Here is a 27,434-nt window from a genome sequence, read left to right on the forward strand (position 1 = left end):
ATGCTACGGTCAATTGTTTACGTGAGTATATATATATGTGGCACGGTTTATGATACAATTATTTTCTATTCGTAATAATTTCACAGATTTTAGGCATTTATCCACTTTTTACATGAAAGTTCACATGACTATATCATCAGCAATACCAAAAATTTGTGAACTTCAGTTGATGTATGGCAGTGATTATATGAACATAAGTATGATAAATGTAGTATTATATTTTTAGATCATGCATTTGATATTTGGAAAATCTAGTAACTGATTGAAAACCAATAATTGAAAGATAGACTGATAATTTAGATTGAGTCTCTCTCTCTCTCTCTCTCTCTCTCTGCATATCCAGCAAACAAGCAAGCTATGAACATCATCTACTGAATAAACAAAGCAGGTCCTATTATTGAAAACAAGTAAAAGGATATGCAGAGAGATAATTGCTAACCCTAAACCCTAAAAACAACTAGAAGGATAATAGCTAACCCATCAGCCATGGCTGTAACCTATCTCATCACATCAGTGATAAACTAATTACAAAATCTGTTATGTAAATTTGAACTTGGATTCTCCCTTCTTGCAACTTGTCAAGAATCAAGAGTAGAATTTGAAATCCTTGGCTTGAAGTATGATGTTCTTCAATGCGCCGATTGGAGATAAAACCATCAATAACACTCCAACTATGATGCAGAGCTATCATTTGAAACCAAAAAACAAAAAAACAGCATCAAATTAGTAGCTGTAAAAATGGAAAGAAGAAAAAAAGACATGCAAACAAAAAAGTTGAAATTAAATTTCTTGAGAGCTTACCCAATTAGCCCACCAAGAAAGGCCAAATTTCTTTGGTTTGTACATGACAAGCCACATGACGCAAGGGAGCTGCAATACAATAAAAAGAAGAGAAGTTTAGATGTTTTAATTTACATGGGAATTGCAGGACCTCTTGCTGTTTAAGAAACTAATGCAGTATGATCACATATATATGGTTCCTTACAAAGTATGTTGTGGGAGCAAAAGCAAATCCTCCAAAGAAACTGAGAAGCCCACCAAAGAAAGGGAATGTGATTCCGATGAACAAGGTGAATGCTGCATTCGGAAATATGAGTATCAATGGTTAATAAATGAAACTATCACGTTGTTGATCGCATCTCTAACAATGTTAGAACGCAGGGATTAAGTAAAAAGACGGGGAAATGCTAATTACCAACAAATGCTGTTCGTGTTAGGAAGCGAAGTGACATAGATGGCTTGAATTTCATCACTGTTACTAGAAATGATTCCAGCATGTCAAACACTGGCATTGCAAAGACCTACATGAATGCATTACCAAAACTTGTTATCCATGAAGAAAACAGAAGAAGAAGAAGTAGAAGACTACTAAAAACCAACAAATTTTTATGCAGATGATAAATTTAAATAAGTATTGTACCTGATAACTTCCAATGACATGTATAACAACAAAGAAATTAGCAAGAGCTATAAGCCAACGAGGCTTCTGCAACGATATGAGGATGTTATCTTCGACGTTGTTTCCAAACACCCAGTAACCGATCATAGCAACAGGGAAATAGCACAATGCGACCACAACATAAGCAATAAACACACCCTTCCACATGGGTTTTTTGGAAGGCTTTTCTGGTGTAGAAGGAATTGTTGCTTGAATCTCCAAAACCACGTTGTGCCCAGCAAAAGCAAAAGCTACATTTCCCAAAGCACTAAAGAAGTTGAACACATTTCCTGCAGTGCTTGAAGCCTTGGGACCATACTGCACTTCTGGATCAACCCCTTTGTGCACAGAAGCTGTCCAAGCAATGGTAGAGTAGCTGTGGAATAGTTAACAATTAAAAACAACATTGACTAAAACCAAATTCTGCAGATTAATTTGTAGCGAGATGGAATTTGAACTTTATAATTTAACACTAGAACACTTGGAACAAGCTCTCTTGATGAATCTTGGGGCCTATTTAAGAGGTTTTTCTGGATTTTTAATGATTTTCTTTATGTGTTTCCAACAAAGCACTCCTAATAAAAGTGTTTGATGAACTGAAATCACTTTTAACAGAAGCACTTGCAAAAGCACCCTTATTGAAATTAATGTTCACTTAAAGATTCATCAAGCAAAAGCAGTTGCCTATATCTTAAAAAAAGAAAAAAGAAATATGTACCTCAAGGACATAACAGCAGCAGCAAGAGAAACACCAGCTATGGAATTGAAGCTAGGGAGGTGAGAGAGAACAAAGTGGACAGAGGCAAAGATCATGATGAAGTAGGTGGTTTTGATAGATTTGCAATTAGGGCACAGAGTATCATGAATCTTCTTGATGGAATTGCCACCTGTAATCATATAAACTATGCACACTCCACATTCAACCATTAATTGTTGGGGCACCACAACCCAAAGCCCAAGCTTTTCTCCAAAGGCATGCTGCCCCAACTCATGGTACCTATCAAACCTCTTCCCAGGCACAATTTCATGCATCTCTACCATCTGCCATAAGGTGTACAGAGTAATAATCCATGAAAGAACCAGCACAGCAACTCCAGGGCCCCTAATACACCAAACGCAATTCAGTAAAATGCTATAAAAGTATATATATGATTCTATCATTCTGAAATTTTACATATCAATATGACAACAAACACATAATTCATTAGCTGGGAAAAGTATCTTCCTTCAATGTTTTCTTTTTGGTACTAATAATATGTTTTATAGACCCGTAACGCTTATCAAAGCAGCTTGTAGGTCAAGTGGTTTATTTAACCACTCGTAATATCGTCATCTTGAACATATTAGTGAAAGCATGTGGCTTAAACCCATAATACACCAAATCCAATTCAGTAAATTGCTGTAAAAGTGTTGTATAATTTTATCATTCTGAAATTCTATATACATGAATATGACAACAAACACATAATTCATTAGCTGGGAAAAGTATCTTCCTTCAATATTTTCTTTTTGGTACTAATATTACCCTTTATAAACCCGTAACGCTTAACAAAAGAGCTTGTAGGTCAAGTGGTAATATCATTTGTATATAAATAAAAACCCCAAAACAACGTCGTATTGAACACGAAAACAATGTAACGAAAGCTTGCGTGGGTTACTTACCATCCAAGTTGAGACATGGCATAGGGGAGGCCAAGCACACCAGCACCAACCATGGCAGTGACATTGTGGAAAGCAGAGTACCACCAGTTTGCGTTCCTTGATTTTGTGATGGGAAGCCAGTCATTGATATCTTTTGTTTCTTGACTTTTTTCCATCTTTTTCAGGTTCCAATATCACAAGTTCAGTTCACAATGGCAGCTATATATAAGTGATAACACAAGATAAACTCCTTTTTCCGTATTGAGATAGATACGTAATTGGATTATGAGACTCTTGAGTTTGTTTCCTTTCTTAATTTGGACTTTCGTATTGATTGAACAAATTTTAGCCGTCTGATTGATTGCTCATATATTTTTGAAAGGTCTGATTTTAACCTTTTGATTTTTACTGTAAGAAACACTCCATCAAATTCGGTTAATCATGATTGTTTTTTACTGAAACTTCTTCGGATGGAGTCATTGTGCGACTGAAATTCTTGTTCCAAAATCTTTTATCTCGACTGTCTTGGGACAGCTGTCAAGTGCTTAAATTTTGTAATTAATCCTTTTCCATCGAGAATTTTGATTTGAAACATGTAGGACCGCATTATAATTAATTATTAGGCGAAGATCTTTCCTCAAAGGAAACAAAGACGGAAACTAAACTGTTTTAGAAGATGAGATGCATGACCTAACCCAAGTGTTTGTTGCAAGTCTATATCTCTTTCTTTCTAGTCATATGCATTAAACAATCTGAGGTGTCAACCCCTGTTGGTGCACTTTACGTGCCTCTCTCAAGAATACAAGAATGCGAGTTGCCAACCACCGGAGAGGTTCCACTTTCGACAGCCGCCCATGCTCTGAAATGTACGTAAAACCTATGTATACTAATCACGTGGGCAATTGTTCTTAACATTCGTAACAAAAACTCTGAATCTATTGCAAAATTCGGGAATTTTATATCCAAAACTGAAAACACTTTTATGTAGTTTATCTGATGCAATCAAACGTTGTATTGGTTAGAAATCAATTGCTACCTGAACAACTGAGTAAAGCAAAATGAAAATTCTATACAAAGTTATTACTGTGGTTTACAACGGAGTGAAAGCATCCTGAGAGAAACAAATTATGCTAAAAAAGCATTCGATTACATAGCAGGAGACCACCGGAACTAATTCTCTGTTGTTGCTTCAACCTTTCCAAGAGCAAATCATCATTCTTCTTAAGATGGAGATACTCTTCCATGTCAAAGCACGAACCAGTTGATCCACTGAGGCGTGATTGGCACTCGTAACTACCAGATCCTCCAGTTTTACTTCCTGCATCTTCCATGATGTTAATTGACAGGGCATCAATTATTCCAGGGCTCCAACTTCCACGGCTGCTAGCCGATTGATTACTCTGCTCTTGCGCACTGATCACTCCCTGCGAAACAAATTTTAAAGAAAATTGAGACAAGATTACAAGAACAGATAATCATGAATGAAGATAATGATAGTAAGGTCATCAACTTCACAAAGTAAGCATGCAATACTAGTCAAAGGGGGCTAGATTTTATAATCCAAAGATAAGCTATGAAGTACTCTAACAAGCATGGTTAACAAGGGTGTATTACCTGAGCAGTATTATCCCATGGTAGAATACTTGGGATCTCCGGTGGCTCAGTCTTATTCTTGCATCCGATAGGAGTAGCATCATTACTAGTCTCCCACTGCAACCAAGGCAGTACAACCCCATCCATTGCAACAGGAAGAGGAGTCGACATAGCTGGATTCTGAAAAGTTTCGGTCTTTGTTATTCCGCCTATACTCGAACTTGTATCACTCCTTTCTCCATCAATCGATGATATATCTGTGTCTTCAACATTTGAAATGAAGTCCTCAATATATCTTTCTGCCTCCTCAGTCAGTCGCTTAGAAACCCTACCTCTGTCATTACTCCTCTGCAAAAGCGAAATGCAGAAGTTATTTACAAAGTCACAGAATCAACTTACAAATCCCTCAGAGAAAAAAAAAATGAAAATTCTAAGACAAACAAAGTAACATGCAAATCCTGCAGCATATATCAGACAGAATGGTACCCTTCTGGTTCGTAATGGTTTGTCTGCACCAACAATGTTCTTTGGTTCAGGAAGCAATTCTTTGACAATCTTAGAGAGCTCCCTACTATGTTGTTCCTCCAGTACTATTTCAGCTAATAAATCTTGTTTTCGTTTTTCTGACTGTCAATACATCAAAAAATAAAAACCAATAATCAGTAGCCAAACTTCTTCAAATGGTGCAAAGTAGAATAATAAGGATTATTAATACCTGTTCCAATTTGGAAGAGTAATTCATCCTGATTGAAGAAACTGCCTGAAGTACATCTTTACTGTTAGAACGTAAATCACCATCTGCTGAAACAGTGGGTTTAGTTTTCCCATTTGCCTGAATAAGATAACAAAGGAACCAAGTTTAGAAAGCATAAGACAGGAGCAGAAAATTATAAAATCACAGAACAGAGATAAAATGAATTGGCAACAAAGATGTAAGAACACTACAATACAGACAAGTTCAAGTTCTGTCCGAATCTCTTCCACAGCATGTCTAAGTTCTTTCCGCATTGCTTCATAAAATCCACTTTTAACATCATTACCAACAGGGTGGTCTGCCTAAAGGGTGATAAGAAAGTAAAAAAGAAACGACTAAGATAAAAGAACTAAACTGAGGTGCTTCTCATAACATAAAGTTTTAAAAAGTGAACCTTCTTCTCTGAATACACAGCCCGGATAGTCTTCTCAACCCCATTTTTGTTGGAATAAGCATCCCTCCCCTCATCATCAGTTACGACCGAAGACTGGCTCTGAAAGGCCCAAACAAATCATCTCAAAACATAGTTCACTTCTGAAAACTATTCTGACGGAAAAACAGTAAATGACAGAATAAGAAAATATGAAAGTTCAAGAAGTTCGACCCCAACCATCAGAAATGGTGTGTCCAGGAGCTTCTTTTATACCAGACTTCAACTCAGTGATACCAAATTCAAATAATAATAGACAAAATTTCAAACAATATAGGCCACAATAAATGGAGAAAGGCTTACAGAGTAACCATCATGGCACTTAAAATCTTTCTGGCTAAGAGATCTTCTCAATCCTTGTCTATAATTTGAATCTGTTGACTTGCGTGACAAGGGTGTCTGGTTGTTTGCACTACTTAAGTTCTTTGACTTAGCAGTGCTGCGATTCTGGATGTGGTCTAGATCACTCTGCCATTTCAAATACAAAATAAAGCAACAAATGAATGAGTTGGAGAATTTCTCTAATCTGACATAGCTAACATGAATCGTTTAATTCAACAGTGCAGGATTAAATATTATATCAATGTCATAAATCCCAATTCTCTCTAATGTTGAATAGCATTACTGTCCATGTAATGAGGCTAAAAGATCTTTCATTGCACATTCAAATTGTCGTTTGGAAGGTTCTCTGAGCAGTAGTTTATGCTAATTTGCAATAGCATATTTTTTAAGCACATAAATCAATTGTATCTATTATCCAAACGTTTTTAACTATGTGCATTAAATGATAAAAAATCTAAATGCAAAGGGAAAATAAAAGGAGAAAGACACCAATCCTCACCTCGTAATCGCTAATCTGATACCGAGCAACAGAAACCGAACGCCTTGGCCTCGAATTCCCCTTACTTTCCGAAATTACCCTTCCTCCACCTGAATTATTACTCGTACTGCCTCTTACATCACCACCACCACCCACTCTCGAGCCGTGCCTCGAAACCGACCTCCCTCGTCTCTGCGACGCGCTGGAAGTAGGTGTAGCTTCGGAACCACGCGCAACCGAGCGGCCTCGGTCGCCGGAGGAGTCGAAGAGCTCGATGGCGAGGTCGTCGAGGCTGATCTCCGGGAAGCCCGAGCCTCTGACAGTGTTCACGAACCTTCCTTTGGGAGCCGGATTGTCATCGAAGCCTTCAGCCGTCGGCGTCCGTTCCGGTAACCCGCGCGAGAAGCAGCTCAGGCTCCGAGAGCGCCGGTGAGACGACTTCCGATTAGATGAAGCCGAGTCTTCGGCCGGAGCCTTGGATGCTCCGATCGGCGTCCGCTTCGTCGTTGATTTGAACGCTGAGGTCGCCATTCGCGATTCAAATTGAACAAAACAAAGAAAGTTAATACAGAGAAATTATTATGAAAATAGATTGATTTATATATGGAAGGTGAAGTCTAGGGTTTGAAGGTAAGCAATTTGAGCATTGTCAAAGAAAACGATGGATTTCAGATACGTAAAAAGAGAAAGAGAGATAGAGAGAGAGCTGACGAGGTAGCTGAGAAGGTAATGTGAGAGTGAGAGAGAGAGAGAGAGAGGTTTAAAGGGGTTAATGTGGAGGGGAAGATTGGCGGATAGATCGAAAATTAAGCAGAATTTGAATGACGGAACTGTTATGATACGGACTTTGGGTTAAGCAGACACGTGGATTGGGCCGGGCATTAATTTCCATCTTTAATATTTTCCTTCACGGGCCTTTTTCTTCTCATATTTTCTTTTTTACATATTTATTTTAATATTTTGACGGCCTTTTTTTTTTGTTACTATTTTGACGGATTGTTGCACTTGTCAATTTGCGTGTGAATTAGTCAATTTTTTTAAAATAGTTTGAATCCTTTATTTGCATATTTGAACGGAAGAATTGAGGGTGATCTACTCAAATAACTCATTTTAATCACACTTGAATTATTTTGACTTGCCGGTTTTGAAATTTACAGTTCTTACTCTTTAGGTTGTTTGGTACTAACATTACCTTAATATAAAATTGTCAAGTTCATGGTGGAAAATTATAGGCCAAAACGGAAATCTTAATTAGTAGGGAGTTTGAAGTTCAAGTGGTTAAAAGCAATTATCTCTGTACTCGAGGTCAACTCAAATTCTCCTATCCCAATATTGATTGTATGTATAAAATAAAAAAAATAAAAAAAAATCTTAATTAACAAAAAGCAAGCTAAAATCAAACAGAAAACAAAATGCATAAAGAAGAATGCTAAATACTTTCCTTTCTTGGTTTTCTTATTCATTTTATAGGACGTGTATTGAATGAAGGTATCTAGTCTTTTTATTTTTGGGTTGAATTGGGAAGGTATTTAGTCTTCTTTTTTTGGTCGAATTGGGAAGGTATCTAGTCTAGACTTTCCTAAAAACGTTTTTTTCCAAATAATTCTACATCAAACTTCCGTCTAAAAACTTCCCAAAATCACATCATTGATTTTTCAAAAAAGACCTCTCCGAGAATTGAAGTACATTCATTGTCTACTATACTGTTCAAACTAATTTCAAATTAGTCGTTATGAGTCACATCTGTGACACTAGTTCAATTTAATTAAAACAGAGAAGTCCAAGCTAGGCCGATTCACCAAACGAGACATATAGCTAATTGAAAAGAAACAAACATTTGAAAACATAGTGTGGGTAGATTTGACTGGTAAACTGACACCCAGAATTCAATCCTCTCTATCGTGTTTGGGCGACCCAAAACAAGATGTTGGTTTGTCTCCATAACGTGTAATTCTAAATATAAATTGTGATTGAATAGGGTCGTAACTAACTACCAGACTCTGTTCACGTGTTGCTTCCTGTGTATATATAAAAGTCAATTGTTTTTAATTAGGGGAAAGGTTGTGTTTGTTTCAAACTCGTTTAAACATTTTTAAAAAAGAAATTCTGATGAAGAATGGAAGAGTCAACTTTTGGATTTTGGAGGGGCTGGGAGAGAGGGAGAGGGTTATAAAACATGAAAAAGTCTGAGCCAATGGGTATACAGTGAAGAACATAATCAGGCACAGAACAATCTCAAGTCCATCTTTTAAAACACACAAGGGCAGAAACTCACCACCCCTGATCACACCGAAACCTAAATAACTACCACCATTCCGTGTTATTCATCTTATTTTTGCACACTGCCTTCGCTATTGGCTAACATGAAGGCTACACCGATATGCATAACTCCGGTAACACACTGCATCCGATAGAGAAGCAGTCATAGTCTTGCTGCCTAAGCATGATCAACAGATGCAATGTAGGAAATCAAGTCGACAACACGAGAGCTGCAATAGCATCAAAGCAAACAAAATGAGTAACACAGAAAATTACCAAACATATGAGCATAAAACATGATGCCACCGGCCTGAAGTAGAAGATCATCTAGAAAAGGATGTCATGTGAGACTGAATTTGAGACATGGTGGTGTTTAATTACCTGTATCCCCACTCATTGTCGTACCATGAGACCAACTTGTGGAAGTTATCATTCAGAGCAATTCCAGCCTTTGCATCAAAAATACTAGACCTGCACAATTAACATAAGGAAAAACCACCTCCGTTTTAGTGTTATATTACAAGGCTGGCGCAGCAGTTGACAGGTGTGAAAAACAATGAAGATAAGGATTCGACACAGAACTTCTTTCAATCACCATCAGAAACCTTTTTTTTTTTTTTCCATATCTTACAGAAAGGCCCACGTCCCAAATGTATGGCCATTTCATCTCCAAAATTACGGACAGTCATTTAAAGGACTAATTCATATTCCCATGTACCTGCTGTCCCCAACAAAGTCAGTGGAAACCACGTCATCTTCAGTGTAACCCAAGATTCCCTTCAGTTTTCCCTCAGACTCCTCCCTGTGAAGTGAACCATAAAATATATTAGAAAGTGAAAGAGAACAAAAAAATCAAGCAGATAACATTATCAAGACACAGTTTTGATAAGATTTTGTAATCCACCATAAGTTCCTGACCGCAAAATAAATTTGGTTAGACAAAGAATTATCTAAAATATGAACAAGAAAACTCTTCTCTACTCTTACTTGATGGCAGCTTTGACTTCATCATAAGTAGCTGACTTTGCCAGCCTCACGGTAAGGTCAACCACTGAGACATCAACAGTAGGAACACGGAAAGACATTCCCGTCAATTTTCCGTTCAGATCAGGCAGCACTTTACCAACAGCCTTCGCCAGAGAAGATACATAATGAGTTACAGAACTAAGAGTACAAACAGTCGAGAACTAGTCAACCATTGAAACAAAAAACAAAGAAGCCCATTATCATATATGGGAGGTCTAAAAAAACCATCACATGCATTTTTTTACCTTTGCAGCTCCAGTACTGCTGGGAATGATGTTGAATGAAGCAGCTCTTCCACCTCTCCAATCCTTAGAAGAAGGTCCATCGACAGTCTTTTGGGTGGCTGAATCATAGAAAACAGAAAAGCAAAATGAACACTTGAAACATGGAAGAAAACCTGAAAAATTGGAAAGCAAACTACAACAAAGAACCCACCAGTAATGGAGTGAACGGTGGTCATCAGACCCTCAACAATACCGAACCTATCATGAATGACCTACAAAATAATACAAGAATATTACTGTAAGACATCAAACTCTACCATCAACTAATGCCTTACACATCACCATATAAAATCAGATAGATATGAACCTTTGCAAGAGGAGCAAGGCAGTTGGTCGTGCAACTAGCATTGGAAACAATATTAAGATCTGGCTTGTATTCCTTCTCATTGACACCCACAACAAACATAGGAGCGTCTTTGCTGGGGGCTGAGATGATAACCTTCTTCGCTCCACCCTGATAGTAGAACAAAGAAAATACACTAAGGCAACTAACCACACATGATCTCAATACATTTTCCCAAGAAAACGGCAGATAAACATAAGAGAATCCCCGAAATCATGTTTGGGAGAGCAATCATAAATCAGTAAACAAACCAATTTCTAGCATGCACCAACTCCTAACTTCAATACTCGAGAGGAAACACGGTAGGCTCATCGTAAACTTGAGGAACTACGTGCTATCCCCACCATAACCACCCGGTAACAAACAAAATCTTGACACTGATATAACCTACCAATCACATTCTGTAGGTTAAAAATACCACATTTCAAATTCCACAAAGTTGCAAAATTAACAACATATTACTTCCAATCCTTCAAAAAGCCCAGAAGCATAGATCGAAGCTAGACTGAAAACCAAGAATTAAAAACTCAAACAAAATAAGGCAATCCCAACAACGAAAACTATGATATGACAGCTTATGAAGATATCACATAACATAATTAAGCAAGCAAAGTTGAAACCAAATATAAGTTGCAAACCTTCAAATGGGCAGCAGCCTTTTCCTTATCGGTGAAAACACCGGTTGACTCGACAACATATTCAGCTCCACTCCCAGACCATGGGATCTCATCTGGGTTCCTATAAAAAGTGATGCGAAAGCAGAGTTATTTAAGAAATAATTCTTGTATTCTACTTGTATCATTACTGGTAAAATGGAATATAAAATTTATCCGCGGATCGCATTATATACCTGACAGCAAAAATAGAGACGGGCTTGTCACCAAAGAGAAGGGTGTTTGCGTCCCTAAGCTTGACATCGTTATGCTTCCAGCGACCGTGCACAGTGTCATAGTTGAACATGTAAACCTGTTCCACCAAAAACACAAAAGCAGAACCCATACTTGATTAACTAATCTGACGGCTAAAAACTCTGATCAAATATCTTTTCATGATCATGATCATGATCATGATCATTCAAAGAAAAAAAAAACATGAAAAATTTTAATACAAAGGAAAAAAAGAAAAAGAAATAATACCATGTAGTCGCCGGTGATGAAAGGATCGTTAATGGCGACGAGTTCAATATCATCTCTCTGCAGAGCCACTCTGGCCACCAACCTTCCGATCCTTCCAAATCCTAATTTTCAAAAATAATACAAAAACATAAATAAAAAAAATTATCCCACATGCATCAAATTGAGAAGAGAAAAAAAAAAAAAAAAAAGCGGGAAAATGGAAAATACCGTTGATTCCGATCTTGATCTTCCCTGTAAAATAAAAATTAAACACAACTGAGATCAGTTCAAGGTCGCGTATAATTTAAATCGAATAAAAATGGGACGAAAATAAAAAGGAATCCGATAATATTATCAAAATCGTTACCCATGGTAGCAGATTGGATAAGAAGCTTCGAGAGAAAAATGGCAGACTGAGAGAGAGAGTGTGTTTAGTGAGAAGAGCAAAGAGATGCGATAATTAAGGGTTTTAATAGACAAGGGTGGGGGGGCAATGGGAGACCGAAATAGCCGGTTACTGGGCCATGGAGCATGCTCCGCTGGCGGGCTATGACATTTCGTGCTGTGCCTACGTGGCTTTACCGTGAGCTCCGATCAGAGGACACTGTGGAAAGAGAGACTCGAAAAATTCAACTGAGCCGTTGACTTTGGGCGTCAGGATGTGCCGTCATGATTTCGAGCTACGTAACGTCGATCTTTGTCGGTTTCGCGAATCTCTAAGGACCTGTAAATTGTAATTCTTTGTAAGGAAAAAAAATAATAGAAAAGGACGGAGGTGGTTTGGTTGCCACGTCGAGGTTTGGGGACTATTGGTTAAAAAAAAAAATTCTTCTAACGGGAATAACACACAATGATACGTGAAAAAGTTATGTTATGTATTATTGTGTTATTAACTACTTTCCTCGTTGCGTAAGAATTTCTCTCTGATTTGATGTGGGGCACGTGCATGTTCTGTTTTCTAATATTGTTTCACTTTTTTATTTACTATATTACTAGTTGATTTTTAAATATAATGAATTAAATCGATCCCAATGGAACAAATCTAATTGCGTTTTTCTAATGTAACAAATGTCACACTTTAGTCTTCTCTCGATACTTGTTCTGAGATTACTAATATTTTGATAGTTTGTGTTTTTGTTGTTGCATGGAGGAAGTGATTGATCACCTTATATACAATTAGACTTAAAAGTGATTAATTTTATGAGATTCAATTCACGTTTTTTTCAATAAAATAGAGACTAAATATCATTAGACCAACATATTATTGGCTAAATACACACATATTAGATGACATACGTATGTAAAAAGTCATTAATCATCTTGTCTTTTCTCGACACTTGTATAGTATTTGCGCCACAAATCAACTATAGATTTCACACACAACCTAACATTCATTTTCATCTTTATTTTGTTGTTATGGCAATGACACTGAACCCTTTTCTTTTATATGCATGGATAGCAATTAGAACTCGTGAACATGTAACATTGCAACCAACAAAGTTGCCTTTTCATGTTTTAAAGCGTGTGTTATTGCTGAGAAGGTATGACATTTTTTATTATATGTAATCATGATAAAGACACAATAACATTTTAGACTATTCTTACTTCCCGCACCAAACGGGCAAAGTAGAGAAAGTAGTGTTAATAATAAATTCAAAATAAGAAAACAAAAACATTGAGGGCAAGGAGGAAAACGACTTCCTCTCCTCCATACATGCATACCCAAGTGATTGGGGCAAATGGTCCGACACTCGAGAAGATGACCTATAAAACCCAATCCTACTAGGTTCCAAAGTTGGGACAAGTTCAATACCTTACCCATTTCATTATCCAATACAATAGGGCCAAAAATTTCCCTATCCAATCCAACTCTTTCATGAATAGCACCCACTTACTTCATTTAATTCCAATTTCGGTTTCTTAACTAGTGTTCTTCGTCCATCTCTTTATAATAGAGGCTTTTAGACCGCGTTTGGTGATTTAGACTGATAAATTTTGTTCGTTGTTTGGTGAACTTATAAATGTTGGGACTGAACTTATTAAATTGGATAACAATCCAACATATGTGTCTTATAAATTTCATCTAGAGAATTAGAACCCGTAAAAATTTGCTTGGATTCAACTCCAATCCGGTTCAAATCCAATTTCACTCTACTTTGTAATTTTAATTTTTAAAAAACAGTGCTTGGCTTAGGTGAAATTTGGTGAGCAGTGGGAGGTGGGGCAAGAAAACCATACTTGATATAAATAGTGGCTTCAGGCCCGACTTGAAACTCAATACCCGAACCTCTCTTCAGCCACAGGCCCACATACATTCAAATGGGCTAAGCCATATCACGTCGTTGCGTCGTTGACAATGCAACCATCAACGACACGTCGTTACATTCGTCGTGTTCAGTGAAAACACTGAAAAGCTCAAAGTACTGTAATTGTAACCCAATTAGGGTAGCCAACGGCACTGCACAAGGAGAAAGGGAAAGGCAATGCTTCAAGCACATCAGTGGCATTCAAATAGAGCTGCATTTACAATCCAGGTAAAGCATTATTCAAGCTTTTACTTCTCAATCCAATGCTTCGTTTAGTCTGCACAAAACAAAAGCACAGAGCTTCACCATTTCCATTCAGCCATGGCTACTTCTTGTTTTCAACCTCCATTCGCAAACCCATCAAAGTGCTTCCGAATTTAACAGACCAACAATCTTTTACAGTCTCTTACCTCCAAAAATCATGTGGGTTGTCCTCAGAATCAGCAATTTCACTTGCCAAGAAGCTCCAGATTGAAGCCACACACAACCCTGACTCGGTTCTGAGCCTGTTTAAAACTCACGGGTTGACTCAGAGCCATATAAAAAACCTGATCACCAAACGTCCAGGATTGCTTTTAGCTGATTTAGACACTAAACTTGGGCCCAATATGAAGTTGTTTAAGTCTTTGGGATTTTCAGGCGCTAGCCTTGCCAAAATGCTTAATAAACACCCACTAGTGCTTGAGAGTGATGCTCAAACGGTGTTTGAGCTCTTTAGAAGTCATGGTTTCAGTGAAAAGGATATAAAAACCTTGACCATGAGGCTTCCTAAATTGTTTATATACGATGCAAAGAAGACTATAAAGCCAAAGATCGAGTTTTTGAAATCTTTGGGGCTTTCAGAGCTATACATTGCCAAACTTTTATCCAATGAGCCTTATGTTCTAGCAAGGAGCCTTGAAAACCACATCATTCCAAGTGTTCAAGCGCTTGTGCGGTTTCTTGGCAGTGATGTGAGTGCCTCAAAGGCTATAAAGGGATGCCACCGGATGCTTGAATATAATTTCGAAAAGGTACTTGACCCGAACGTATCAATCTTTAGGAGCCATGGTGTACCTGAGTCACTTATTGTGAAAATGTTCTTAATTAATCCAAGAACGTTGCTTCTGAAGGGTTCTAGAGTTAGTGAGATTATTGGTGATGTTAAAGAGTTGGGGTTTGATCCCAACAAAATGCTATTTGCTCTAGCTGTTTGTACCATGGCAAGGATGAGTAAGGCATGCTGGGAGCAGAAGTTGGAAACCTATAGAAGTTTAGGTTTGTCAAAAGATGAGATTTATTCAGCATTCAGAAAGCAACCCATGTGTATGATTAATTCGGTGAAGAAGATCCGTAAGTTGATGCCTTTCTTCATGAATAAATTGAATCTGAAGCCATCGATGATTTCCAAGAATCCAGACATTTTACTGTTTAGCTTGGAGAAGAGAATTATTCCTAGGTGCTCAGTTCTACAACTTTTGTTGTCACAGGGGTTCATTAAGGAAGATGTTAAATTTCCTCATGTGCTCAAGATGACTAATAAGAATTTCAGGCGGAGAATTTTGAGCAAGTATGAAGCAGTGGTTCCTGATATCGTCAAGGCATACAAAGGCAAGATAGAATTTCAAGGGTTTTCGAGTTCCTTTAATGTGTAAGTAAGTAACTATGATGGAATTGAATGATCGAGCCAGTTTTGACTCCTGAAGGATCCCAAGTTTATTGACTTCACCATGTTGGCTGTGGATGCTAATCTTTACTCTGTGGTTGAGAAGTAAAAGGGAGCAAAAGCAAAATATCCATTGCTGCAGCTTTTTATACAGTTTAGTCCACTGGTTAATGCTGAGAACTCGAGATGGATCGGCATCTGTAGCACTAAACCATGTGAGCTTGTTTGTGGTAGTTTGTGTATGGATACTGTGAATTGCACTGAGAGTGATTTCTTACATGCTGTGATCCCACTGGTAGACGTTATATGTGAGACTGCAAATGTCAAGTCATTCAAGGGCGTCCAGGTTTGTGAGGCCTTGAGATCAGTTGTCTAGGTTTTTAGTTGAGGCTTGTATAAATTCATCTAATCCCTGCCCTCCCGACCAGTTTAGTTGAGGCTCGTATTATTATTCCAATAATGGCTTTCATCTTGTTTATAAAAATTCAGCTGGATGGCGAACCCCATGGCACCTTGGTAGTGTGTGCGTGAGAAACCCTCTTCTCACGGCACCTTGGACTCTTTATAAAGAGAAGAAAGCAATTCATTTTGATAAATTTATTTGAAAGCTTCTGATTTGGTATCCACTGCACTAAAATATTGGAATGAAAAATGGGGATGTCGTTTAGCCAATCATAGAGCCAATAGTAGGGCAACTGAATTTGGTTAATATTACAGGCAACAGTCCTAGGAATCTAGGAAAGACATACATCTTCTTTGCAATGTATTGGTTAATTTGTATTTTTGGTGCCCTTAAAGAAGGAAAGGACTAAACACCAACTTAAGCAAGTATGCCTATCTTGGGTTGAAGGCTTGACCATCCCAAATGGCTTGTTCTCAGAATTGCCAACATCCCATTTCTTCAAAACATGGCCCCTGCAACCTTGTTTGCCAAGAATTATGGGTTCATGAATCTCTTACCTCTCTTTCCATTGCTTGTCCATTTCATTCACAACAAACACATCTCCATCTACTTATTGTGAGGTTTGGCCCCTTGTGTTGAATGAATTCTAACCCTGCATTTGTTTTCATGAAAATTTAGTCCCAGTTAAGAAAAGTCAAAGACAATATTTTATAAGTTATGAAAGGCATATGACCAATCATGTAACCCAAGATTCATGTGGCAATTTGACATATCAGTTGGGGATGTTCTAAGTAAAGCTAAGTTCCAAGATATTTTTAAAGCAAAGCTCATGTGATGTTTTATTAGTTGGTTGAATAATCAAATCATGACCTATACAATGATTGTGTGGTGGATTACTATATTTAATCTTATTTGACTATTCAATGAGAGATGATTGTTTGTAGAATATAGTTTAAAATTCATCTCTATGATTTACAAACTGCAAATCAAGATCATATATTTAGACATAACTCTTGAATTTGTTCGAAAGATTTCCAAGCCTCGTAATCTGTTGGATTCATCAACACATCTTTTACACGATCCTTAAGATATGATCTCATATCCAATAGTTCTTATTCTAAGTCTAACAATGACCTATCACACTGCCTGAGCAGAAAATTACTTAGTGGGAGTTATGGGATTAGGGTCTGGTTAATTAGAAATTTAGGGAATGATAGAGGGGAGGAAAATTTTAAAGCCTATATAACTACAGATAATGGAGGGAAACTTTTGGGCCCTATGCAGGCCATTCAGCCTGAAGAGGATGAGAACAAGGACACATGGTCACATGGTCTTGCACATGAAGACTCTGTCACTCAACAGAGCACGACAAAAAGACTAACTTGGGAAAGCTTTAAATCCCTATTATAAGGGCTTAGAGTTGCATATTATTACATTGTCTTTTTTCTTTCAATTTCTATAGCTTTCATTTTATTGTTTTTGTTCTTCAATACATAGCAAATTGTATTATATAGAATCTTCACATGCATATTATAGATATGTATGAAACCATAAGCACGTTATCGGGCAACTCTCAGCCGGTGATGCAAATTTTGTATTTGTGTGTGGGCGACTGATTCAAGCACAATTATGTAATTGTATATTCTTATACTTAATTAAGGGACTAGCTCTAGGCTCTTAAGTGAGTTTAGTTTGTACAGCTATGATAATTATATGAGTTGATCTATGATTGAGCATTGTTCCAACGTAGGAGAGAATCCTATGTGTGCCGGATGGCTAAAATGATGATGGAGAGAAAGAATATTAATGGTTTTTGTATTAGATGAAAGTGGTTTACAATTTAAAATCATGCAGTGCCAGTCTGCTACATGACTCTGATATATATATATATATATATATGTGTGTGTATTATTGTTTATACTATATATACATAGTATAATAATAGCATTAAGTACACTGCAATTTCATCTATCTACTTTGATCTTTTTTCTTCTTTTTTGTTCCTGAAAACCCATCTGGTTTGATTTTAATTTCACTTTGAACTTACCTTAAATTTGTATTGTATCTAAAAAATTTCGACTATCTTTTTTGTTTAGACTAGGAAAAAAATTACAAGGCATGGTTTCATCACCCTATTCTTTTCATCTCTCTTCTCACGCAGAGAAAAGGGGACAAGCAACCCGTAACATGTAAGTTTTTCTCCAAACTAAACATACCGTCAATTTTTTTGACAATCGATCCCAAATATAAGGACTAAAACGAATTTGAGGGCAAACTATCAAAACAGAAAGTGTTAAATAGGCCGATAAAACATGATTGCTCATATATGTGTGTTAGATTTTAAATTATACAAAGTAAATCAGTTTGTTTCCTAACTCAGGTCACAAAACTTACCTTTCAAAACTTGAATGAAAGATACATATTTCAAATTTTCAATGCAAACGCAGCTGTAGTGACTGTTGTTGTGGTGACTTTGGAAAAAGACCAGACACTGAAACATGTTGGCAATTATGACCCCATCCAACTAACACACAAATGGCCTCATCCCACTTGCGTAATACTATCTAAAAATCTTACAACGACCAAGTCATACAATTACTAAGACGACATTGTTCCGCTCCTTACATGTAACAAGTCATTCCTTCTTCACCTGCAAATCGCGAACTGACATATGTATGTATAAACATATACCAAGGGGTATTTTTGGTATTACAGACGTGGGAGTGCTTTGCTATAAATTGAGAAGAGCATGTATGTCTGTTCCCCAAGCATGTTTTGAACTCATTATTTCTTTTACTTTTCCTTTTCTGAATTGAACTGCTTTATTTTGAATTTTGAAGTAAACCAAGACCAAGATGGTGTCTAAAGTGGAAGAAGCAATGAAAAGAAGGCAGCAACAACAAGAACAGAAGCAGCAATATCATCACCAGCAGCAGCAGCAGCAGAAGCAAATACAGTGTAACAAAAGCAAAGTTTGCAAATTCAAGAGGAGCACCTCCAATGTCGAAGAAGATGGAGCTTCCACTGCCATTCTCTTGCTTGCTTGCATCGTCTGCGCTCCTTCGTATCCATAGCTAGCCAGGCTTACATTTATAGTTTAAATTAAATTTCACCTAAGCTAGTTCCCATATATATATATATGAAGGTTACCTCAAATCCTTCCCCTTGTTTTTTTTTTTTTTTAAATTTTAAAAATAATAATTTTTTTTAAATTTTAAATTTTATACTTTTTACTGTTGTAGTATGAGTATGAATTTCATTTAGCATATTAGTTCTTGTATTGTAATTCTTCCTTTGTCTATATATGAAATTTGATTATATTTAAGCACTGAGAAAAGTAGCAGTATATATGGAAGCTGCAGTGTTGCATGGCCGGCCTAGAGAGCTCCTCCATCTTGGAAATTTGGAAGAATTTTATATGTTTTTTCTTTTTTAAATTTTACCCTCTAATTTTTATCCAGGGGAGATTGCTTTTGCTTACAATTGGCGCAATCAAATTAAATTTCTAAGCAAAAGAAGTAGACAAACAAATGTAAGAAAAGTATGCTGCTAATTCCACTTGAGCTTACAAGTACGTGCTTGAAATTTGAATCCAGATTAGGTTTCCATAGCTAGCTTGTGGGGCTGTTGTGGCATAGTCATCATGTGCCAGGTATCTACATCATAAATATCCAATACATATACGGAACAAAAAAAAAAACATACTGAACAAAGACAAGAGGACTTCTAGCTCAAGCGATTAAAAGTATCATTCCACATTAAACATAGGAGAGCCACAAGTGTATAGTTACTAACCAATTTACAAACAGTTTTAGATGAGGAATATTCAGTACACATGTTCTATGGTGCATAACACATGGGGCAACTCTATGCCAAATTCCTAATTGGACATGAACCAAAGCCAACCCTACTAGTATTGATGATGTGCTTAATTGCTCCTTCTTCTGATCATATCCAGGTGATCCATGGATAAGATTGCAATGAGGCCCCATGCAGTAATGGAAATGAATATATGCATCTAGAAATTTATGTCCCCCAAAATTCATTTGGCTGTTTTTCATGAGTCCAAGTGAGTGATATAAGTGATTTGGAGAGAAGCTTGGGGATGTTCCAAATTTGGGGAAACTAGGAATAGTTGCACTTGGGTTTTAAGTGATTTTCCTCCTCAAATAAAGGAGGATTATTTCTGAAAGAACTTTACTATTTGGGGAACAATTCTAATTGTCTAGCATATTTTTATTTTTATTTTTATACGAGCGATATTAAAAAGGAGATTCGAACACAAAATATTGAGGGAGAACATGTAGATCTAACATTATAAGCTAGGATAGAACAATGTAATTCCTTGTGTGGTGAATCTATCCAAATTCCCAAGTCAATTTCAACTAGTGGGTCAAAATCAAATGAACCAAGCAAGAAATCCAGCCCTGATGAATGCATGGTAGCCCCTTGGTGAAGCCCAAAACCCTCTGCCTCCCTGGAATCTCACATGATCTATCCATTCCCAGCATGCAAAGAAATAGACAGACAATGCCTAAAATTTAACAGATTGTGAGTTTGTGAAGGAATTGAATTCCAGAACCAACAAGATTGTAGGGGAATGGGACCTCCCCATGGAAATGAACTCATTACATGGTATGAATTTGACAGCACAAACCCAAATATTCAAATGGAGAGTAAAATTGATGTTTCTGTTCCATTACTATTTTTGGCTAATGTAGTGTTTTTAGTCTATTGATTTATACATACAAACAAAGGCAATTTCTAGGGCCCAAGTTGATATCACAATTATTATTTTTTAATATATTTCTGTACAATATATATGTACTTAGTGGGTCTTGTTCATTGTTAATATTATTTGTACGTAGTGCATCAATCCAAATTTTCTTGCTCAATGGTCCCTCTTTTCTTACAAAGCCAATTTATTCTATCATAATTTTATTGTAGTGCATAAAATAAGAAGTAAAATATCTAGTTTTTCTAGGTTGACAGAGGAATTTGACATGAGCATGGAAGGAGAGTTGATAGAGGGACTGAAAGAGTTATTCCGTCGTTTCCTATTCGTATCCTTGCGACATCAACCTCGTCTATGTAATTTTGTGGCTTATCAATTAGTTAAATTTTCTTTATCTTGTAATGAGTACATGTTATTGGATGGAGACTCTTACTTTCAAGATGATTTGTGTTCTCTGCATTATATTGATAAATAAATTCTTTGGCCTTTGGCCTTTAATAAAAAAACAAAAACACTAGTTTTTCTGGTTCTATAAGAAGAATGAGCTGTTGCCCCTATTCTTAATTTTAAAATCATTGATCTGCACAAAGCCTGCATGCAATGCAATATGCTAATGATTTAGCTTAGAATGAAGAACAACTCAACATGAGCTTCTGCAGCAGAAGCTTCCCTTGCTGCGGCTGCCCGACTGTTAGATGACAGTTATAGGTGCCGCGGTAACGCGTTTTTTCTTTTTTTCTTTCTTCGGTTACAAGGCACGGCGACACTTGACCAGGCAAGGGAACATAAGAGCTAACTGAGTTGAATTTCTTGTTGCAAAATATGAAGGCTTAGAATATGCTACACTGATTGTATCGATCGAGGGCCACAAGTTGTTAATTAGAAAAATGAGCAAGCCATATATTATTGTTGAATTATTGGAATATAATACATAGGTGCAGACATATAGAAGCGTAGGGGGCTCTATGACGTCCCAATGCATATCCATTTTCACATGTATCTGCTTGTATTTTCTTATTGTTTTCAAGCAAGCCGGCAAAACAGAATCAATTCAATTGAAAATGCATTTTGGGGTTGGTCTGGTCTTCATGCAGCAAAATTTAAGGACAATCCTCTCTGACTGGTTCATAAATTGGCCTACAATTTTCACTTTGACAAAACCCACTTGCTTAAATTGTTCATAATTTATGTGCACATGCAAAAGATGACCGTAAAATCCAATTGGTGAATGCAGAGATGGAAGTTGGTATTTACAACCCATGAAATGAAACTTAGAAAAAATCAGCTCTCTTAGGGATCACCACCTCCTAAGTGTCATTGAAAGGGCCAGTAAGAAAACCTTAGTCTACCCAAAAACATTGGAGAGGTTTTTTGGCCAATTGGCTGGAATCTGGATTGATGTATGAAATGGCTCAGAGAAATAATTTATCTCTGCTACTGTGTAAAAGATTAAGGGAGGTAAAAAGGGCAGGAGGCTGTAGAGAGAATAGGACAATGCAGAAAATGACATATACCTAAGAAGGTATTTCAATTACAGCAGCATAGAAATGATATAGTTACACCACCTAGGAAGAGGGACAAACTGTAAAATCCAAGATTCTTGGGAGAGTAGCAGAGACTGCCTTGTCTTTGGATTACTCTAAACCTTAAAATTTAGTGTGTTTACCTCCAAGAAGACATCAATTCATCTAAATTCTTATTTCGAGTTTTATAATTTTCGCCTTGTTAGCTCCGACAACAAGAGAGAGCTGGAATTGGCCTATTTAAGTCCTTTTGCTTGGCAATAGGGTCTTTCAGAGCGTTGTTGAATATACTCTGAGGGAGAGAGAGAGAGAGAGAGAAGGATAGGCTCAAGAAATGGCTCCTAGTCGGAACTTCATGCCAGAAGAGTACATGATCAATCATGAAAGGACTAATAAAATGAGTGCTTTTGATCTCATCAGTCACTCTGCCATGTCTTGCTATTCTAATCCATACATGCCCTTATTGGAGGAGGGCAATGCTTCTGCCTTGACCTTCCCTTATTTGGATGAAAGCGGAAACCACAAGAGGCTGAAAAGAACTATAAGTATCGCGGAATCCATGTCAAGTCATAACAGCCTTTATGGTGGTGGAAGCAATAACAGTTGTGTTACCAACGGCAGTATCAGCCGCAGCGGCAGCACGAATAGCTTGAATACCTTACCAAGGCTTCATTTCCGAGACCATATATGGACTTATACACAAAGATACCTTGCTGCTGAGGCTGTTGAAGAGGCAGCAGCAGCCATGATCAATGCTGAGGGAAATGGAGCAGAGGAGGATGGAACTGCTGATGGGATGAGGCTTGTTCAGCTCCTCATTGCTTGTGCTGAAGCTGTTGCTTGTCGCGATAAGTCACATGCCTCCGCTTTACTGTCTGAGCTTCGGGCCAATGCTTTGGTCTTTGGCTCTTCTTTTCAGCGTGTGGCTTCATGTTTTGTCCAAGGCCTTGCGAACCGCCTAGCCCTGGTTCAACCACTTGGGGCTGTTGGGTTCATTGGATCCCCAATGAACGCCAAAGATTTTGCCTTGGACAAGAAGGAAGAGGCATTGCGCCTTGTTTATGAGATTTGCCCCCATATTCAGTTTGGTCATTTTGTGGCCAATTCATCAATATTGGAAGCCTTTGAGGGAGAGAGTTATGTTCATGTGGTGGACTTGGGGATGACCCTTGGTTTGCCACATGGAGACCAGTGGCGCGGCTTGATCGAAAGCCTCGCTACCCGTGCAGGCCAGCCACCTAGCCGCCTAAGAATAACTGGTGTTGGCCTGTATGGTGACAGAATGCAAATCATTGGGGATGAGCTTGAGGCCTATGCTGACCGCTTGGGAATAAATTTGGAGTTTTCAGTGGTGGAAAGCAACTTGGAAAACCTGCGTCCTGAGGACATCAAACTGCTTGATGGTGAAGTCTTGGTTGTCAATAGCATTCTTCAGTTGCATTGTGTGGTGAAAGAAAGCAGAGGAGCTCTTAATTCAGTTCTGCAGATGGTTCATGAGCTCTCACCAAAAATCTTGGTTCTTGTTGAGCAAGACTCAAGCCACAATGGACCATTTTTTCTTGGGAGATTTATGGAGGCACTGCACTATTACTCTGCAATCTTTGACTCCCTAGATGCCATGCTACCAAAATACGACACTCGGCGTGCCAAGATGGAACAATTCTACTTTGCTGAGGAGATCAAGAACATAATCAGCTGCGAGGGACCAGCAAGGGTGGAGAGGCATGAGAGGGTTGATCAGTGGCGCCGGAGAATGAGTCGTGCAGGATTTCAGGCTGCACCTATTAAGATGCTGGTTAATGCCAAGCAATGGCTTGGGAAGATCAACGTGTGTGAAGGCTACACCATTTTGGAAGAAAAAGGTTGCTTGGTTCTTGGTTGGAAATCCAAGCCCATTGTTGCTGCCTCCTGCTGGAAGTGCTAATTAAACCTTTGATTTGGTTCCTAAATCCCAACTCAGAGCTCAGTTTCAAAAAAAACAAAAAATATCCCAACTCACAGTTCAGCTTTAAGTTCAAATAAAACAATCCAGGATTCTTGGAAGGGAGACTTGGGTGACTTTGTTTCTATGTCAATGGCTGCAAACTCTTGTGTTGGAGCAGTTAGAAAATAAGTGAGTTTGGCTTTCAATTTGAGCTGTTTGGGTGATTAAACAGATGGAATAAAGAAGAAGCCTTGGTGGCTTGGTCTTGGTGTGCATATAGGCTGAATTTCAATTGTATAGAACAACATTTCTTTGATTCTTTAATGACCAAAGGTGACAATCACAGAGGTCACCCCTCTAATGTAGCTTGGTGATGAAAAATAGGAAAGTCCCACACTGTCTCTGATAAAGAAGAATTCTAAAGAGTTCAGATTCCGTAGCATCAATTGGCTATATGATTATATGTCTTGTCATCAGTAAATAAGAGCAAGTACACTACGTGGAAGAACACACAATTGGAGAGTTAATTCTGGTTCATTTTGCTGAACTAAGAAAAGAATTGAAGTTGAGATGACAATACTTGACGACAGGTTCTTGGGTGTCACTGGTTTTATATAATATGTGCTGACATCTATGTCAACGGGGTCTAGCCGAGTGAAAAATGGTTTTGACTTGCAGAAGTCTCACGTTTGAACTCCCATAGCACTTTGGTAGTGTGTGTGTGAAACTCCCTCCTCTGTAGTTTAAACTATCGCTTCAACTAAAAAATAAAATTAGTGCCTGTATCTATCATCACATGGTAGTCACATAAGGAGAAAAATAGAATTGAACATATTTTTTTTCGACTTAAACATGAAAAGAAAAAGAAACTTGCACAAGAATATTTTTGGCATTATTTGAAGGGCGTATTCATAAGAGAAGAAATTCCCGGGAGTAATATATACATATTATTAAAAATAAATAGAAATTCAAATAAGAAAGTAAATACAATATATAAACACGTGCAGAGATAGAAAAAGAGGGGATAGAGAAGCACAGACAGAATGGAGACTCTGGCAGTGTTTGGCGGAGCAAGTCCATGTTTTTCCTCATCCCTTCAACGCTCAGCAGCTGAGAGAAGCTGCAGCTTATCCTACGCCCACCACAAGAATCACCTACGCACCCGTCACCACCAGCTATCAGCATTCCCTTCAAAGTGCCATCTTTTCTCATTTTTCCCATCTCGTCCTCATGCTAAAACCCTCGCCAAACCTCGCATCTTTCTTCCCCACTTGGTTGCTTCACTGGTTTGCCCCTACCCTCTTTCTCTTTTCAAGAATTATTGATAACCCTTGTTTTTGCTTAAAATTTAGTGGAAACCCAATTGAAATTTATGGAATTTTAATTCGTCTGTGTGTTTTCAGGAACAAGTTGATGAGACATACATAATGGTGAAACCTGACGGAGTTCAGCGTGGCCTTGTAAGTTAATTCTCCATTTCCTATATTTATTTGTTCAACTTTTAACAGCTGCATGTTGTGTTGGGCTAATTGGCAATGGCAGCTGGTAAGACTTTGGGGAATTTATGAAATTTCAAATTTTGATTGAGCACCGGAATTTTCAATCGTTGGGGCTCTGAAAAGACAAAAACTTGAATTTTGATTGACCCCAATTAATTAACTGGGGTGTAGAAAAACCTTTTTATTTTATTTTTTAAATTCAGTATAATTTAATCTTGGTATTCTTAATTTTGTCCATATAATTTGAAATTGAATTGTTTAGGTTGGAGAGGTGATCTCTAGGTTTGAGAAGAAGGGGTTTAAACTGACTGGCTTGAAGCTCTTCCAGTGCCCCCAAGATTTGGCAGAGGTTTGGCTCTTTTCTTTCGCTCCCTTATAAAAACCAAAAAAAAGCTTTCAACTGTACATTTTGAGATTCTAGTAGTTATGTGTGCTCACACTTTTTAATTCACCTATTTGATGAATTAAGCAAGTGGAGCATTCATAATAAGCAGTTTGTGCTCAAAGTCCAAGGAGAAAATAATTTCAATTGAAAAAGAAAAAAATTTGGAGTTGTATGCTGGAGTGGCCATAACGGGTTATGAGATTCAATCTCTCATTTACTATGTATTATGTATTCTGTATTCTGTGCAATCAATCTGCAGAAACACGTAATTGTAATCTCATTTACAATGTTCAGGAGCATTATGTAACTCACGGCAAAGTTGATATGATCTGACTATGTAACTCTTATATGTATAATGTGTGACTTTTGTTGTTTCAGGAGCACTATAAGGATCTCAAGGGAAAGTCTTTCTTCCCTAAATTGATCGACTACATTGTATCTGGCCCAGTTGTGTGTATGGTATGTATGATTCACCCTTGTTTTTTCATCTATTTTGTGTATTCCATGGAAATCAATGAATCTAAGGTATATGTTAGCTAATTTATTACAAAAATACTGATAATGATGCACTGCTTGCAAGGCATGGGAGGGTGTTGGTGTGGTCGCAGCAGCACGTAAGTTAATTGGGTCTACAAATCCTCTTCAAGCTGAACCGGGAACTATAAGAGGGGATCTTGCTGTTCAAACAGGAAGGTTGGGCTCCTTACCCTTTGGTAGTTGAATTATGATATATCATCATATATGTGTATTTGAAATCTAATGGGACATGTTCTTGTATGAAAATTTTGGCAGGAATGTCGTTCATGGGAGTGACAGCCCTGAAAATGGCAAGCGCGAAATAGGTAGGCTTTCTTTTTGGTATCATTTACTCTTCTCTGATGGATATTTCTCTTCTCCAACCCTTCCCACTTTTCTTTCTCATTCACTATTTGCACTACTCAGCTCTCTGGTTCAAAGAAGGTGAATTATGTCAGTGGACGCCAGCTCAAGAACCATGGTTGAGGGAGTGATTGTCACTTAAATACTCAGTTCTAGCAAGGGACACAGTTTTGAAAGAGTTTTCTGAGCACATGTATCGTTGTATCATTTATATGTGATCTTAGACAATAACCCCTCAGGAATTACATGTTAAATCTGTAATTTTGAGAAGCTTCAATAATTTTTTGTATTTTATATTCCTGGTGGCGTTGTATCGATTCTTAATTAATAAGAGTGCCTTGATAGATTTTGAAAGATTTCTCCTGTGCTTACCATGGAAGTGTTCACAAGCTTTCAAACTAAAATCAGGACATTGTACTGAAATTGCTCATC

General features: G+C 37.6%; 7 protein-coding genes across 9 annotated transcripts; 4 read left to right on the top strand and 3 right to left on the bottom strand.

The window, feature by feature from the left end:
* Positions 223-3,246, bottom strand: LOC18777124 (lysine histidine transporter 1). 2 transcript variants are annotated; one of them, XM_007210665.2, is made up of 7 exons: positions 3,101-3,246; positions 2,157-2,540; positions 1,421-1,814; positions 1,196-1,301; positions 986-1,077; positions 802-870; positions 223-684 (listed from the first exon to the last, which is right to left on the bottom strand). In XM_007210665.2, exons 1-7 carry the CDS (start codon positions 3,151-3,153, stop codon positions 586-588), a joined length of 1,197 nt encoding a protein of 398 aa, XP_007210727.2. In that variant the 5' UTR covers positions 3,154-3,246; the 3' UTR covers positions 223-585. The 2 variants fall into 2 exon arrangements, with proteins under 2 accessions (XP_007210727.2, XP_020419112.1); XM_020563523.1 differs by lacking the exon at positions 3,101-3,246 and having other exon boundaries at positions 2,157-2,640.
* LOC18776841 (nucleoside diphosphate kinase 2, chloroplastic) lies at positions 2,717-27,356 on the top strand. The gene is made up of 10 exons (XM_007209492.2): positions 2,717-2,727; positions 14,410-14,412; positions 19,912-19,919; positions 25,260-25,525; positions 25,643-25,699; positions 26,001-26,087; positions 26,502-26,582; positions 26,704-26,816; positions 26,916-26,965; positions 27,066-27,356. Exons 4-10 carry the CDS (start codon positions 25,283-25,285, stop codon positions 27,131-27,133), a joined length of 699 nt encoding a protein of 232 aa, XP_007209554.1. The 5' UTR covers positions 2,717-2,727; positions 14,410-14,412; positions 19,912-19,919; positions 25,260-25,282; the 3' UTR covers positions 27,134-27,356.
* Positions 4,125-8,171, bottom strand: LOC18777536. Of its 2 annotated transcripts, XM_007211215.2 has the most exons (8): positions 6,698-8,156; positions 6,160-6,324; positions 5,821-5,919; positions 5,627-5,728; positions 5,388-5,504; positions 5,159-5,299; positions 4,694-5,020; positions 4,125-4,503 (listed from the first exon to the last, which is right to left on the bottom strand). In XM_007211215.2, the coding sequence occupies exons 1-8, from the start codon at positions 7,205-7,207 to the stop codon at positions 4,210-4,212; spliced, it is 1,755 nt and encodes a 584-aa protein (XP_007211277.1). In that variant the 5' UTR covers positions 7,208-8,156; the 3' UTR covers positions 4,125-4,209. The 2 variants fall into 2 exon arrangements, with proteins under 2 accessions (XP_007211277.1, XP_020419109.1); XM_020563520.1 differs by lacking the exon at positions 5,627-5,728 and having other exon boundaries at positions 6,698-8,171.
* On the bottom strand, positions 8,787-12,153 carry LOC18778082 (glyceraldehyde-3-phosphate dehydrogenase, cytosolic). Its single transcript, XM_007210461.2, has 12 exons — positions 12,071-12,153; positions 11,932-11,955; positions 11,725-11,825; positions 11,439-11,554; positions 11,227-11,326; positions 10,553-10,699; positions 10,397-10,457; positions 10,207-10,304; positions 9,923-10,065; positions 9,654-9,737; positions 9,317-9,406; positions 8,787-9,165 (listed from the first exon to the last, which is right to left on the bottom strand). Exons 1-12 carry the CDS (start codon positions 12,072-12,074, stop codon positions 9,114-9,116), a joined length of 1,020 nt encoding a protein of 339 aa, XP_007210523.1. The 5' UTR covers positions 12,075-12,153; the 3' UTR covers positions 8,787-9,113.
* On the top strand, positions 14,085-16,250 carry LOC18777338 (transcription termination factor MTERF6, chloroplastic/mitochondrial). The gene has a single exon (XM_020563522.1). The coding sequence runs from the start codon at positions 14,273-14,275 to the stop codon at positions 15,641-15,643; it is 1,371 nt and encodes a 456-aa protein (XP_020419111.1). The 5' UTR covers positions 14,085-14,272; the 3' UTR covers positions 15,644-16,250.
* Positions 18,812-19,403, top strand: LOC109949124 (uncharacterized N-acetyltransferase DDB_G0290199). The gene has a single exon (XM_020563525.1). The coding sequence runs from the start codon at positions 18,913-18,915 to the stop codon at positions 19,129-19,131; it is 219 nt and encodes a 72-aa protein (XP_020419114.1). The 5' UTR covers positions 18,812-18,912; the 3' UTR covers positions 19,132-19,403.
* Positions 22,547-24,502, top strand: LOC18778049 (DELLA protein RGL1). Its single transcript, XM_007209956.2, has one exon. The coding sequence runs from the start codon at positions 22,650-22,652 to the stop codon at positions 24,237-24,239; it is 1,590 nt and encodes a 529-aa protein (XP_007210018.2). The 5' UTR covers positions 22,547-22,649; the 3' UTR covers positions 24,240-24,502.

The sequence above is a fragment of the Prunus persica genome, chromosome G5 (assembly GCF_000346465.2).
Source record: "Prunus persica cultivar Lovell chromosome G5, Prunus_persica_NCBIv2, whole genome shotgun sequence".
In the NCBI taxonomy this organism is placed as follows: domain Eukaryota; kingdom Viridiplantae; phylum Streptophyta; class Magnoliopsida; order Rosales; family Rosaceae; genus Prunus; species Prunus persica.

Bases quoted from the DNA above. Each gene is read 5' to 3' on its own strand.
- LOC18777124 (XM_020563523.1), bottom strand. From the start codon at position 2,599: ATGATAGAATCATATATATACTTTTATAGCATTTTACTGAATTGCGTT. The intron at 1,302-1,420 runs GTACAATACTTA...GCATTCATGTAG, and splicing joins ATGTCATTGGAAGTTATCAG to GTCTTTGCAATGCCAGTGTT. The intron at 871-985 runs GTAAGGAACCAT...ATTGTATTGCAG, and splicing joins TTGCTCCCACAACATACTTT to CTCCCTTGCGTCATGTGGCT.
- LOC18777338 (XM_020563522.1), top strand. From the start codon at position 14,273: ATGCTTCGTTTAGTCTGCACAAAACAAAAGCACAGAGCTTCACCATTT.
- LOC109949124 (XM_020563525.1), top strand. From the start codon at position 18,913: ATGGTGTCTAAAGTGGAAGAAGCAATGAAAAGAAGGCAGCAACAACAA.
- LOC18776841 (XM_007209492.2), top strand. From the start codon at position 25,283: ATGGAGACTCTGGCAGTGTTTGGCGGAGCAAGTCCATGTTTTTCCTCA. The intron at 25,526-25,642 runs GTTTGCCCCTAC...GTGTGTTTTCAG, and splicing joins CCCACTTGGTTGCTTCACTG to GAACAAGTTGATGAGACATA. The intron at 25,700-26,000 runs GTAAGTTAATTC...TGAATTGTTTAG, and splicing joins ACGGAGTTCAGCGTGGCCTT to GTTGGAGAGGTGATCTCTAG.
- LOC18777536 (XM_007211215.2), bottom strand. From the start codon at position 7,207: ATGGCGACCTCAGCGTTCAAATCAACGACGAAGCGGACGCCGATCGGA. The intron at 6,325-6,697 runs GTGAGGATTGGT...TTGAAATGGCAG, and splicing joins ATCAGATTAGCGATTACGAG to AGTGATCTAGACCACATCCA. The intron at 5,300-5,387 runs GTATTAATAATC...ATGTATTGACAG, and splicing joins ACTCTTCCAAATTGGAACAG to TCAGAAAAACGAAAACAAGA.
- LOC18778049 (XM_007209956.2), top strand. From the start codon at position 22,650: ATGGCTCCTAGTCGGAACTTCATGCCAGAAGAGTACATGATCAATCAT.
- LOC18778082 (XM_007210461.2), bottom strand. The intron at 11,555-11,724 runs GTATTATTTCTT...TTGGTGGAACAG, and splicing joins TCATCACCGGCGACTACATG to GTTTACATGTTCAACTATGA. The intron at 10,066-10,206 runs GTAAAAAAATGC...TCTCTGGCGAAG, and splicing joins GCAGTACTGGAGCTGCAAAG to GCTGTTGGTAAAGTGCTGCC.